At 53.6% G+C, this 13,774-nt stretch overlaps 1 protein-coding gene across 3 annotated transcripts; it reads left to right on the top strand.

The window, feature by feature from the left end:
• Positions 1-848: 848 nt before the first annotated feature.
• PHYHD1 (phytanoyl-CoA dioxygenase domain containing 1) lies at positions 849-12,149 on the top strand. 3 transcript variants are annotated; one of them, XR_009251372.1, is made up of 11 exons: positions 849-989; positions 3,495-3,650; positions 6,465-6,540; positions 6,680-6,727; positions 7,758-7,813; positions 7,912-7,974; positions 8,628-8,649; positions 10,139-10,267; positions 10,366-10,482; positions 11,190-11,324; positions 11,489-11,599. XR_009251372.1 is itself a non-coding variant. In XM_058693863.1 (11 exons), exons 1-11 carry the CDS (start codon positions 957-959, stop codon positions 11,761-11,763), a joined length of 873 nt encoding a protein of 290 aa, XP_058549846.1. In that variant the 5' UTR covers positions 849-956; the 3' UTR covers positions 11,764-12,149. The 3 variants fall into 3 exon arrangements, 2 of the variants coding, with proteins under 2 accessions (XP_058549846.1, XP_058549847.1); XM_058693863.1 differs by lacking the exon at positions 11,190-11,324 and adding an exon at positions 11,718-12,149 and having other exon boundaries at positions 11,489-11,615; XM_058693864.1 differs by lacking the exons at positions 10,139-10,267; positions 11,190-11,324 and adding an exon at positions 11,718-12,149 and having other exon boundaries at positions 11,489-11,615.
• Positions 12,150-13,774: the final 1,625 nt, after the last annotated feature.

Raw genomic sequence — 13,774 nt, 5'->3', positions numbered from 1 at the left:
GTTAAAAAAAAAATGTTTATTTAAGTGATCTCTGCACCCAGTGTGGGGCTTGAACTCACACCCCAGAGATCAAGAGTCCAGAGATGGAGAGTTGCAAGCTCTCTGAACTGAGCCAGCCAGGAGCCCCTAGCCCCTTCTTCTAAGATTGCCTTTTATCTGCTATCCTCCTCTGAGCCATAGGCTGACCCCTACCCCCTCCTTTAATCCTCCCAAGACTGGGAGAATTTCAGAGCATCAGAGCCAGGAGGGGCCCAGATAATTCTCTGAGGACCTTTTCCACCTTTGGAAAGTAAAGCCACTTGGCCCAATCTGACCAGTCTGACGTGCAGATCCCCCAGGCCCACCCTGCACCCCCACCCCACCCCATATTGATGCTGGTAGCCTGAGGACTTTCTAATCCTTACGTGAAGTCTAGAGAGGGGTTGACATTCATCAGAGGTCACAGTGAGTGGTGGTGCCTGGTCTGCGACTCAGGGGTCCTCCTGCCTACCCAGCTTCTTTCTTTGCCCTGACACTCCTGGAATACAATTTCTAGGCACCTGGTAAGCAGTCACAGTAGGGTGGTTTCTGGAAAGAACCTGGGAGGGAGCTGTTAAAAACCATGAAGGAGATTGAAAAGGGCTAATCCTGGATTAACTGGGAGGATGGACCCAGGGTATTGAGCTGGGTCAGAGGCAAGGGCCCCAACCAGGCACAGAAGTCGGGGGGGGGGGGGGGGGGGGGGGGGGGGGGTCCAGGCAGGCCTGTGTGTACTTGGGGGAGGAGAGCTGGGATTAGGTTTCCTTTAGGTAGGCAAGAGTTAAATCCTCCGAGGCCTCCCAGGGCTCCAGCTACTGTCCCCGCCCCCTTCTCCTTTCCTTGCCCCACCTTCACTGCCCTCTAACCTCTGGACTTGTGTACTTTTCTTCTCCAGCCCAGGGCACGTCGCAGCACCCAAAGGAACCTGCCTCATCCTCATGGCCTGCCTGAGCTCCTCGCAGCTCCAGAAGGTAGGGGCCTGCAGGGTGGGGGTCCGAGAGGGTCAAGTAAGTGTTGGGGGCGCCTCTGGAACTGTCGTAGACCCTGGGAACTCAATCCTACCCTCTGCCATTTTTCAGAAGAGGAAACCGAAACCCAGAGTGGTCAGTTTCCAACCAGGACCTTTAACTTCTGCACACACAGCCGGGGGCGTCAGGGCCGCAGGACAGGGGTGTGGTGGGAATGTGTATGTGTGACCGAAACCAGAATAAAGAATAAAGATCAGCACTTGTTGGGTGATGAGCACAGGGTGTTTTATGTAAGCGGTGCATCATGGGAATCTACCCCTGAAACCAAGAAGCACACTGCACACAAGGTATGTTAGCTAACTTGACAATAAATGATATGAAAAAATAAAAATAAATTAAAAAAAAAAAAAAAAAAAAAGGAATAAAGATCAGCCAGGCCAGACCAGGCCTGGGCCCTGAGAGCCAAGGAAGCCTGGGGCAGAATGGCAGAGTCAGGGCCCCACGTGGGGGTGGGGTCATCCCCCTCCCCCCTCCCCTGCATCTGCACAGTGTCAAACACAAAAGGCTAACCCTTGAGAATAAGAGTGACCCAGGCTTAAAAATCGTGACCCTTGTTTGTTCCTGATTACGAGAAAAATGCCGGAAGATACCAAAAAGCTCAAAGAAGAAAATGAAAAACCACCCGTAATTTCCTATGCGGAGACTTAGTATTTTGCTACAGCCCTAGAATCTTTAAAAGTCCATTAGAATAGCTACCGCTATGTTTTATAGAAGGGGCACCACTGGATTTGACGGTCTGACGGCCAAAGAGGGGAAAACACTCACCCAAGATCTCACAAGGGCTAGAATACTAATTTGTATTCACCTTTTTTTTTTTTTTTTTCCGTCTCACAGTCTATCAGGAACATATGCCCATGTCAGTAAATACTTTTCTGTCACATGATTTTTGTCAGTTGTGTTGTGTTCCAGACAGATAAAACATACTTTGTTGAATGAACCTCCCTGTGCTGAGCATTTAGGTTGTTTCTGGTTTATTGCTCTCATTACACAAGCCTCAGTGGATACCCCCATAGAAACATCTTTGCTCCCCTATCTGCTAAGCCCCCATCTTCCTATCTCAAGAAGTTCTAGACCAAGTGTATCTGCTGGGTCACAGGGATGCACAATTTGCTGTGGATGACCCAGTTCCCAAGGAGGAAATGTTCAGCTCGATACTGATGGGGGGCGTTAAGCGTCTGTCACGTAGAGCTGCCTAGAGACAAGAGGGCCCATGGTGAGTGGTCATAAGTGTCCCAGTGTCCCACACGTGGAAGCCAGAACCAGAACCGGACATCCTTGGGGGATGTGAGGGAGGGAATGGGGAAGTCAGTGACTGGGAATCAGATCCTTCACAGTGGGCTCAAGGGGTAACTTCCACAGGACCAGAGGTCTGGAGGCAAATCTGAATAAGCTAGCTGTTTTAACTCCCCCCTGGCTGCCCACTGCATTCAGGACAAAGCCCACCTCCTTGCCTGCCCTGGCCCCCACCTCCCTCCTGTGTCCCTTCTGTTCCCGCCCTCACTTTGCTCCAACAGGGGCTTCACACATCCTGCTCCCTCGGTCTGGGATGTTCATCCTTGTTTCTCCAACTCCCATTACCTGCTGGTGCCCTTTAAATGCCACCTTCTCAGAGCTGCTGCCCTGCTCTGTCCCCCTCCCCCCCCAATCTGGTTTCCATGAGACACTTTCTGCCTTCAGCTCTTGAATCTGGCCTCTCCCTCCTTGCACGCAGCCGTTTGTGACAGCACATCCCCCTGCATGCTGGTTTGTCTGACATCAGCCTCCTTCGGTAGACTGTAAGCTCCAGGACAGCAGGCACTGTGGCTGGCTTGCTCATTACTGTACCTCCAGCTTTTAAAACCGTGTCTGGTACGTGGTAGATAGATGCTCAGTAAATTTTAGTTGAATGAATGAATGAGGTTGGTCCAAGCCCACTGGTGGAGGAAGGATAGGGACACCTCCCCTTCCTCCTTCCTTCATTCAAGCAACCAATGCTGGTTGTTCCTCCCTGGATTTCAGACCCCATGGCTCCAGGGTGGGGTCAGGGGATGGGGAAACAGAGCCACGAACGGGACACTGGGTCCTGCCTTCAGACAGCTTTGGGTTTGAGGGAGGGGGCCAAGCCAGTCCTTGTAAAGAGCGTTTGGGGGCACATGGGTGGCTCAGTCGGCTAAGCGTCTGACTTCAGCTCAGGTCACGATCTCACCCTTCGCGGGTTCGAGCCCCGCATCGGGCTCTGTGCTGACAGCTCGGAGCCTGGAGCCCGCTTCGGATTCTGTGTCTCCCTCTCTCTCTACCCCTTGCCCCACTCACACTCTCTCTCTCAAAAATAAACATTCAAAAAGAAAGAAAGAAAGAAAGAAAGAAAGAAAGAAAGAAAGAAAGAAAGAAAGAAAGAAAGAAAGAAAGAAAGAAAGAGAAAGAGCGTTTGAGGGCAGGGAGCAGCTTGAATTTCCTTCCTGCCTTCAGTTTCAGGAGGATGGTTTCCTGGTGCTGGAAGGATTTTTGTCAGCGGATGAATGTGTAGTCATGCAACAGAGGATTGGTGAGCTAGTGGCCAACATGGATGTCCCTCTCCACTCCCGCACGATATTTTCCACCCAGGACGAGCAGCTGAAGGTCCTGGTAGGTGTCTGGGGCATCAGATCTGTGGGCACAGGATCTGGTCTTTGATGTGGGGCTCAGTCCTTAGCCAGCAGCAGTGTGGAAGGGAGGGCCCCAAGGCCCACGGGCTTGTTCTGACAACAAATCAGGCCCTGAGCCCTCCCCGTGGCGGGCTAAGTGCCTTCCGTATGTATTTCCTTCGTTTCTCACTCTGGATTTATAAGGTTGGTATTATTATCCCCATTTGACAGGTGGGGAAAATGAGGGTTGGCTCACTTGCCCCAAACCATGTTGTTAGTAATTCATGAGTGAGGATTTGAACACAGATCTGCCTGATACCACGTCCTTGCTGGTCACTGCTCTGCTGTACTTCCTCGGGAGTTCTCCCGCCACAAGGGCCTCCTTTGGGGCCAGCAACCCAGAAGGAGCCAAGCGATTCTGATGGACCTATCTTGTGTAAGCCTTATCCCCCCAGTGAGACTAGAAACCCAGCTTCTTCACCCACCACCCCTTGTGACTTAATAGGACTCAATGCAGTTTGAGATGGGTAAGTTGAGACTCAGGGGTTCTCCCGCACAGTTTGCTTAACCCTTCGGGAGCCTGCCTGTAGTGTGGCCTTCAAGCCAAAGCTGTGGTCTGGGCTCATTAACGGGGCTCGTTTACGCTGAGGAGCTCCTGCCATCTGGTGGACATATGGGGAATTACAACGGCCGGGAGACTTGCCACCCAGGGAGTGGGGCTGGGGCGCTTGAGAAGGGCAAAGGGTTACAGAATGATAATTTCCTCCAAATAGTAGGTTTCATTCGGCCACACCCCAGCCATGTAGATGGGGACAGCAGAGGTGGAGGTCCAGTGTCCAGAGACCGGTCACTCAAAAGACTCCAAGGAGTGAGGGGGCCGATCCTGTGCTCTCCAAGCTGCCTTCTGAGAATGTTCTAGAGACCAGTGAAGGGTTGGGGGGGATGGGAGAATAAAGTGTATGTATCTTGGTTTCTAATGCTTGCAAAGAACTCAGCACAGTTCCTGGGACTTGGCAAACCCTCAGTATTCACCGCTGATCTTGTCAAAGACTTTGAAATGGGCATTAAAAGGAAAAAGATCAATGAATGTCCCGTCCAGTTTTCCAACTCTGTGAGTTGTATAGAACTGATAATAATGGGGGCACCTGGCTGGCTCAGTTGGTAGCATGTGAGTTCAAGTCCCACGTTGGATATAGAGATGACTTTTAAAAAGTAAAATAAATGAAATATTAAAAAAAAAAGCTGGCAATAACGTCCACAGAAATGGGTATGAACTGGGTCCAGAAGAATGGAATCATTGCCCTGCCAATCGATCCGTTTCACATCCATTTGCAAATTCATTTCAGTATTTGTTATTGCCTATCTGTATGTGCTTCTTAGAATTCTTTGAACATCTTACTGGTTCCCTTGTGAATTAACAAGTTAAGCAGAACCTTTGGCATGATTAGCTTCATTACCTTTATTTTTTTCAGCTTATTCATTTATTTATTTAGAGAGAGTGTGGGGGAGGGCCAGAGAGAATGGGAGAGAGAGAATCCCAAGCTAATCCCAAGCTAATAGCACAGAGCCTGACGAAGGACTCGAACCCACAAACCATGAGATTATGACCTGAGCCAAAGTCGGATGCTTAACTGAGTCACCTAGGTGTCCCCATTATCTTTAATATTATTATTATTATTATCAGTTATGCTTCCCTGACTTGTTTCCCTCACCCCTGATCCTGGTACGGAACACTTAAGAATGTTGGGGGAAAAAACCCATATAGTGTTCGGTGGGAAGGGCTTGAAAGGGTCAGGCAAGTCACAGCAGAGCCCCACAGGCACGCGTGAGAGCAGATGTACACAAGTGAGGGGAGCAGGGGCAGGTGGGGGAGGGCTGTGCCACGTGGAGAACCCAGGTAGGGTGGTGGGCGCCCTCACCACCTAGGAAGGTAGGGAGATCTATATGATGGGAGCCAAGGGTAGCTAAAACCATAAGGCAAAAAAAACCATCACGCATCTTCCTGAAGCACCATTGTCTTCTGATGCTAAGGAATCTGAAACGTATTAACATTAACAAGGAGAGGCTGTTAAGAAAACAGAAAAAGATGAGCGATAGTTTATATTCATCAAGCAGTTAGCCACGCCCTTGCTGAGTGTTTTCCCTCGAGCAGCAGCAGGAGTAACGATAATAATGAAAGCAGATACTCATGTGGCACTTCCCATATTCCAAGGACTGTTCTAGTGCTTTGTGTATGCCAATTCATAATCTCTACACCCTATGGGATACTTTTAATAACATCTATATTTTATGAGGAAACTAAGCCCAGAGAGGTTCAGTAATGTGGTGGGGGTCACACAGCACCTCAGTGGCAGAGCTGGGATTTGAACCCAAGTTTTCTAGCTCTAGGGTCTGGGCTCTCAACTACTGTAAGATTCAGCCTGTAGAGGCTGAAGTCTCCAACAATCCAGGGGAGGTCAGTTCTATTATTTCCCTTTACAGAAGAGGAAACTGAGGCATTGAAAGGTAAAAATAGGTGATCCAAGGCTACCTGGGACCCAAGGCTATTTGATGACAGCGTCTATGTTCGGAATCATAGCATATCGAGTATAGGAATCATGTGACTTAATTAAGAGGTTTCTGAGAAATTTTATGCTGGTGGCTTCTGACAGTGCTTCGGGGCACCCGGGGTTCCTGTTCACTGTCTGTGCCTCAGTGGGCGAGTGTGAGAAGCACCAGCGGGGTCTGCAGCCCTGTGGGGTCAGGAAGCATGAGTGTTCCCTTCTCTCTGACCCCGTGATGCTCTCTCAGTCCCTCTGATGTCCCCTCTCCACAGGACAACAGAGACTATTTCTGGAACAGTGGTGACAAGATTCGATTCTTCTTTGAGAAAGGCGTTTTTGATGAGAAAGGTTCGGAGCTGGGGTCCCAGAGGTGTGAGAAGGGTGGCACTGGGGTATCTCCCCCCAGGGCTGGGTGGGCGCTGAGGCCAGCTGCCCAGGGGAGGGTGGACTCCAGCGTTTTTGTCTTTACCTGTTCCTTGTGCTACAGGAAATTTCCTGGTCCCTCCTGAGAAATCCATCAACAAGATTGGCCATGGTAAGCAGGCATGCCGGGAAAAGGAAACGGGGAAACTGAGGCCTAAAGAATGTAGGAGCCTAACCCAAAGCTCACAGGAAGTTAGTGGCCTGGCAAATGGCATTTCTGGCTGCAGCTCCCCTCTGGACCTGCTCTTCTGGCCTTATGATGCTAATCACACGACATTGCCACCACAGCACTGGGAGGAGGGGCTCCCAGAGCCGCACATGCAGACCCTTCAACTCTCTGCTGCCCGGCCTGGGGATGATCCAGGCCCCGGGCATGGGGGGACTCCTGGATCCCACCACTTCCTGGAGCCTCCTCGAGGAGCACCTAACATGTTGACATGGCCCCTATTCTGAGACCCAAAAATGAAGCTATGAGGCCCTCTTTTTTTTTTTTTTTTTTTGGATCATACATTATGATTTATTTTGCAGACCACTTATTTTTAAGCTTGAAGTTATATCATGGGAGCTTTGTAAAAAAAAATTGTGGCAAAATACATGTAATATAAAATTTACCATCATAACCATTTTAGTGTATACAATTCAGTGGCATTAAGTGTGCTCAGCTCTCACTCTCTGTAACCACAACAATAATAGCAGAGAGGGAGACGTCCGGGTATTCTGTGCCAGGCCCTGGCCTGGCATTGCAAATGCATTCGCTCATCGAGCCTCGTGGTAGCCTGGGAGGCAGGGCTGGTCTTCTGGATCTGCGGCACAGAGGAGAAACTGAGGCTTATAGGAGATAAATGGTCACTCGAAGTAGCTTAGGGTAAGTAGCAGCACTGAGATTCCTACCAAGTTCCAGGCCCCTTTGAGTCAGGTCTGGAGTGGGGTTCCCAGATGGCTGGAAGGTCAAGAATAAGGTGTTGGGTGGAGTGAGGTGCAGGCATCGTGGGCCCATCCCTTGGTTATAAACAAGCAGAAAGCTTAATGCGTGCAAACGGGTGAGAAGTCCAAGTGAGGCCTGCGTCTGGGTGCCTGGGACCAGGCACAGAGGGACGTGTGGGGGCTGGGGACTGGCTGGTCAGCCCACCTCTGTCCTACAGCTCTGCATGCCCATGACCCAGTCTTCAGGAGTGTCACACACTCTCCCAAAGTGCAGGTGAGCAGGGGTGATGGTGAGGGTGAGGGGGGTGGGCAGGTGGGTGGCCCAGATGTGAGTGAGGGTAGGCTGGAAGTCTGACCTCTGCCCCCTTCCAGGCCTTAGCCAAAAGTCTGGGCCTCCAGATGCCCGTGGTGGTGCAGAGCATGTACATCTTCAAGGTGAGCTCCCTGTCCTCCCCAGACCTCAGTTTACCCTCTGTAATGTACGCAGAGTACTCACATCAAGCCCCTCCTTACAAAGGGCCAAAAAGCTGCTTCCCTGAAGAATTACTAAGTTTTGAGGAGAACGTGCAAAATCCGTGTCCCCTGGGTAAGGCGCCTGGCACTTTGTCGGTGCTCAGTTAAAATCTGGTGGCAGGAGGCAAGGAGACCCCCAGAATTCTCTTCTCCCTTCTCTTGCCATTGAAATGCTCTGCTCCCAACTTCAAGGCCCAGCTCAATGCCACCTCCTCCAAGAAGTCTTCCAGTGTTCCCCTGGGGAGAGAGGGACCCATCGCTGAGCCTGGCTGGGCTGAGAGGCTTAACCTCAGGCCTGGGCCCCAGCCACTCTTGCTGTCCTTCCCTTCAGCTTTGTTCTTGGTAGGCACGTGTGTGTTCAGACTCAGAGCACCATGCCAGGCAGCGTGGTTTTTCTCTTTGTGGCCCTCCTGGGCCTGGCACATGGTGGGTACTCCATAGCTGGGTGCTGGTGTGAAATCCTTGGAGGTAAACACCTGTGGCCGGGTCAGAGCATCCCCCAAAACTCAGAGTGGCCCCTGCTCCCCACCCCCACCCCCGCCCCCGGCTTCACTGGCCCTTCTTTTCTCTTGTAGCAACCCCATCTTGGTGGCGAAGGTAAGCGGAAAACAGGCTGTGGGGCCCAGCAAAGGCCACCGCGGGAGATCTGGGACATTAGTGGTTGGGAGGGATGGTGCTTGGGGAGATGTCCATGGGCAAGAGCCTGGGGCAGGAAGGAGAAGCTACCTTCGGTTCCTTTGTGGAATAGTTGGTTGGGAGGGTGTCCTGGGGCCCTTGGCACAGTGGTTCTCGAGCCTGGGTTCTTGAGCAATCCCTACCTGGTTAAAAATACAGATCCCAGGGCCCCAGGCCCTAAGACCTTTAGGCAGCAGGGCTGCAAAGACCTGTGAGCCTGTATTTTTTCTTTTAAGTTTATTTATTTATTTTGAGAGAGAGAGAGAGAGAGAGAGAGAGAGAGAGAGAGAGAGAACGTGGGGGAGGGGCGGAGGGAGATTCCCAAGCAGGCTCTGCGTGGGCAGCGTGGAACCTGACTCGGGGCTCTCCCTCATGAACCGTGAGATCATGACCTGAGCTGAAGCTGGGTGCTTAACTGAGTGAGCCACGCAGGCGCCCCTCCTGGGGGACTGATTTAACAGAGAAATTGCCCATCTAATTTCAAAGCCCTCTGGATGCACAGATACCCTTTGTGGCCTCCCTTGCGGGCGATTATCTACTTCTGCTTGAATACCTCCAGTGACAGGGGGCTCATCCTCTCACAGCCAGCCCTTTCCTTCCTCACGTGAGCCCAAGTCAGCCTCCTTGTGACCACCGGCTCCTCCCCACCGTTCAGCCCGAGGGGCGAGCAGGCCCTCCCTGAGTTCAGCACCCGTACTTCCTTCAGTGGCCCTTCCCTCAAATGCTTTGGAGTGCCTGCCATTAGGACACCTTGCTCTGGACACTGGATTGTCCAAGTCCCTCTTCAAGTTTGGTGCTCAGCAAACACACAGTTCCCAAGGAAGGAAGGAAGGAAGGAAGGAAGGAAGGAAGGAAGGAAGGAAGGAAGGGAGACTAGCACCCACAGACTGAAGTCCTTTGTTCAGCAGCCCTCCATCCTGGCTGGGGCCCAGCATCATCCAGAGGGGGTTAAAATGTGGCTGGGGGCCAGTCACACCACCTCTTTTCCTTTCGAGCCCAACTCCCCAGTCTTACACCAGCGGATCATCTGGTGGCTGGAGATGCTTGTCCTGGTTAAGGACAGTGACCTTAGTTGCCTGGCTGGGATTTAAACAATCACAGCCACTTTGTAGCCATTAGAGCATCCGGCCCTGTACTAAGCACTTTTCACACGTTTTCTCGTGGGATCCTCCAGAGACTCTGTGAGGTAGGTTATTGTCGAGGCCGTTTCAAGGTTTAGAGATTGAAATTTTGAGAGCCGAAGTTTCGTGCCCTCAGTCTCTATGCCAGGAAGCGCTGGGATTCCAACCGACCACGGAAGGCTCGGGCTGCAGGGCTCTGAGAGCACCAGGGAGCGGGGAACAAGGCCAAGGTGAGGTGGGCCAGGTTCCTCATGCCCGGGGGGGGGGGGGGGGCGGGGGTGCTGCTGCAGTCACTCCCCACCAGGATGCCACCTTCCTGTACACGGAGCCCCTGGGCCGGCTGCTGGGCATATGGATAGCACTGGAGGATGCCACGCTGGAGAATGGCTGCCTCTGGTTCATCCCGGGCTCCCACACCAGTAAGGACACCGGTCTCGCCCTGCCCACTCGTATCCCACCCCGATGGCAGAGAGACTTGGAGAAAAAGAGAGGCTAAAGGCTCCCCCTTGACCTGCAGGTGGGGTGTCGAGAAGGCTGATCCGGGCCCCTGCTGGCTCGATACCTGTCACCAGCTTCCTTGGGTCTGAGCCTGCCTGGGATAACAGCCTCTTTGTGCCCACACCAGTGCAGAGAGGTAGGTGGGATGCTGGCGGCAGGCTCTGGGGCCCGCCTGTGGGTCTGCGCTTGCTCTGACCACCCAGCTCACCTGAGGGCTGTGAAGCCACAGAATGGGAGGCCGGGCTGGACAGGTACTGGGAAGTCTCAAAGTTGCCTGATTAACAGCAAGGCCTCCCAGGATGCCGGGCTGGCTCAGTTGGAAAAGTGTGCTACTCTTTATTTTCTTTTTTTAAACGTTTATTCATTTTTGAGAGACAGAGAGAGACAGAGCGCGAGCCGGGGAGGGGCAGAGAGAGAGGGAGACAGAATCTGAAGCAGGCTCCAGGCTCCGAGCTGTCAGCACAGAACCTGATGCGGGGCTCAAACTCACTGACCGCGAGATCATGACCTGAGCTGAAGTCGGGACGCCTAACCGACTGAGCCACCCAGGTGTCCCAAGAGCATGCTACTCTTGATCTTGGGGTCATGAGTTCGAGCCCCATGTGGGTGCAGAGATGACCTAATGAAAGAAAACTTCAAAACGGAACGAACCAAAACAGGACGGCCTCCCAGATCAGGCTAGCATCCAGACCCTGCAACTTCCGGGCTGTCTCTTGGGGCAAATGACTGAACCTCTCTGAGCCTCAGTTTCCCCAAATGTAAAGGGGGAAGTCCGTGAGATGGATGATGTATAGATGATGTGGGACACAGTAGATGCCGACCAGATGCCGCTGTTCCTGTTAGAATAGGGAAAGGAGACGTCCAGCCCGGCATCTGCTCGCAAGGTCCCAGCTGACGGGCACAGTACAGATGCTTCTGCCTGGTCCTGCAAACACCACAGAAGGGGACACCCTTGCCAAGGCTTGCCGAGGGCACCAGGTCACAGCAGAAGCGACTTGATCCCAGGGGAGCCTCCGACCCTGGGGCAGGCTGCAGGGCCCCGAGTTTTCAGGGACGGGAATGGGGATGAAGGGGCCCCAGAGCCACTAGAGGGAGGAGCGCCCTTTGTCCCCTCTCCTGACCTGCTGCTGCATTCCCGCCAGGGGCCCTCATCCTAATCCACGGAGAGGTGGTGCACAAGAGCGAGCAGAACCTCTCGGACCGCTCACGCCATGCCTACACTTTCCACCTCATGGAGGCCTTGGGCACCGTCTGGAGCCCGGAGAACTGGTAGGTGGCAGGGTGTGTGCGTGCCCCGGACAGGCTCCTGAAGAGGTCCTGGAGGCCGGGAGCAGTGACTCTGGCACCTCAAGGTTCTCTCTGTCTCCGCAGGCTCCAGCCAACAGCTGAGCTCCCCTTTCCCCCCCTGTATACCTAAACGTCCTCTCGGGGCCGGGCCCGGTCCCTCCGGGCGAAGCCGCGGCCGGGCAAGCAGCAGCACCTCGCCCCCCTGCCCAGCTGCGAAGGGGAAGTCGAGTCTCTCCTCCGGTGCTTTCTCCCTGCCAGGGTCTGTGCCCCTCGGCCCTGCAGACAGGCAGGCGAGAGGTGGCGGGCGGGCAGCAGGAGCCTGCACCGCATGGCTTTCCGGAGACCTCTGTCTCCTCTTCCTCTCCCCTGCCCCAACCCAACCTCCCCCTGGAGGCAGCCTGTTACTACGAAAGGGTTCTGGCTGCTTCTCTGCCAGCTTCCCACTGTTCTCTCCTCTCAGAGGGAATTCTGATTATTACGGTGCAGGACATTCAATAAAAGCGACTTCTGAATACAGCTTCTGGAGTTTCACCTAACAGCGCACGTTTCTAAGCTTCCTTGAACGAGGTCAGTAACGTTGGGCATGGAGATGCCCAGGCAGAGCCGCCTCCGTGGAGGTGCCTGTGGTCCTCACTTCCCATGTCCTCCACTGCGTTACCTGCCTGGCCTTGGCAGCCGTATGAATTTGTGACCTTACTTTTCAGCCCCCCTGCTCTGAATTCATGGGCAAACCGAGGCCCGGGGAGGGGGGACAGAGACCTTCCCCAAGGCTACCCAGGGAGTCAGTGAGGCAAAGCTCTTCCCTGGCGTTTTGCTGCCTCTTTTAGCAAGCAGAAGGGAGCCCGAGAGAACGGAAGGGTTTGTGAAGTCTCCTGTGAGCCCCAAAGGAATGTCCTAACACTTTCCTCTGAGGGACAGGGCTTGGCAGGGATCCCCAGCCCTCAGCACAAGCTTGCTACAGCTGTGCTTCTGGCTTCGGGCCTCGGTGGGCCAGAGTTCGCGCGTCTTCCAGCCAGGCCCCTCCCTGTTGGGCTGGGTGAGAAGGGAGAACCTTGTCCAGCCTTGAGCAACTCGCTATGCTATCTTCCCACTGATGGGAACTGTTCACCCACGCGGCAAATGTCCACTGGGTTCCCCCTACAGTGCCAGGCTCTGGTGGCACGCGGGGATGTGGTGGGGAGCCTGGACTCTGCCCTCACAGACAGTAAGCATGCGGTGTGGGCACCACAGCAGAGCCCCAAGTAGAACTCTCGGTAACCCCTGCCAGTCCCCGGTCTCTCGTTTCTTACCAAGAGAAGAAACACAGGTTTGGACATGACTGGAGTGTGGGAGGGTCTCAGGAGGGCCCCTCTGATAAGGACCATGGGCCGTCCAACCTGTCCTTCGTCAGCAACGCTCAGCCAGGCAGCAGAGGCTGTGAGGCAAGGGTGGAGCAGGCTGAAACAGGAAGTCAGCCCCGGCCCGATACTCTTCCTCCAGCCCTTCCAGGCCTGCTACAAGACGATCTCACCTCTCGCCTTCAGCGCTTCCTAGGCCCAAGTGAAGAAAGCACATGTGCTTGGCTATTTCCTCTTGGCTTCTCCTCCAAATGTAGGCAGGGGACTAAGGTCACTCTGGTCTCCAAGTACAGCCCATAAAACCTCTTGGCTTGCCTGCCGTTTTGCTGGGACGAGGACTGGCCTTGGGTAATAATGACACTTTCCCTTACTATTTGTTCATTATGGACGGGCTGTGGGCTGGATCCTTCACACATCTCTCCTCACAGCACCCCGTGAGGTGCAGGCTCTTCCTATTGCCATCTTGCAGACAGGAGCACTGAGGCCCAGAGTGGGTAAAATAGTGTAGCCAAGGACTCTGACCAGATTAGTTTGACTCCAGAACCTGAAGTGGTAACCTTTACACTCTACAGCGTTCAGCATCCAGGATCACAAGGTGAGGTAGGGCAGGCGGGGGGGGGGGGGGGGGGGGCGGCGCGGGGGGGCGGCGGCTAGAGCACACACAAGTTCTTTGTGTTGTTGTGCTATCCTTTAAGACTTGTTTTCTGGGGCACCTGGGTGGCTCAGTCGGTTAAGCGTCCGACTTTGACTCAGGTCATGATCTCACTGTTGGTGGGTTCAAGCCCCGTGTCGAGCTCTGTGCTG

The sequence above is a fragment of the Neofelis nebulosa genome, chromosome 12 (genome assembly GCF_028018385.1).
Source record: "Neofelis nebulosa isolate mNeoNeb1 chromosome 12, mNeoNeb1.pri, whole genome shotgun sequence".
In the NCBI taxonomy this organism is placed as follows: Eukaryota; Metazoa; Chordata; class Mammalia; order Carnivora; family Felidae; genus Neofelis; species Neofelis nebulosa.
Note: the sequence above shows the minus strand (reverse complement) of the source record. Positions and strands in the feature narration are given on the sequence as shown.

Excerpts from the sequence above, each read along its gene's own strand:
- PHYHD1 (XM_058693863.1), top strand. The coding sequence starts at position 957 with ATGGCCTGCCTGAGCTCCTCGCAGCTCCAGAAG. Across the intron at positions 8,650-10,138 it reads ACCCCATCTTGGTGGCGAAG|TCACTCCCCACCAGGATGCC; the intron begins GTAAGCGGAAAA and ends GTGCTGCTGCAG. Across the intron at positions 11,616-11,717 it reads GTCTGGAGCCCGGAGAACTG|GCTCCAGCCAACAGCTGAGC; the intron begins GTAGGTGGCAGG and ends CTGTCTCCGCAG.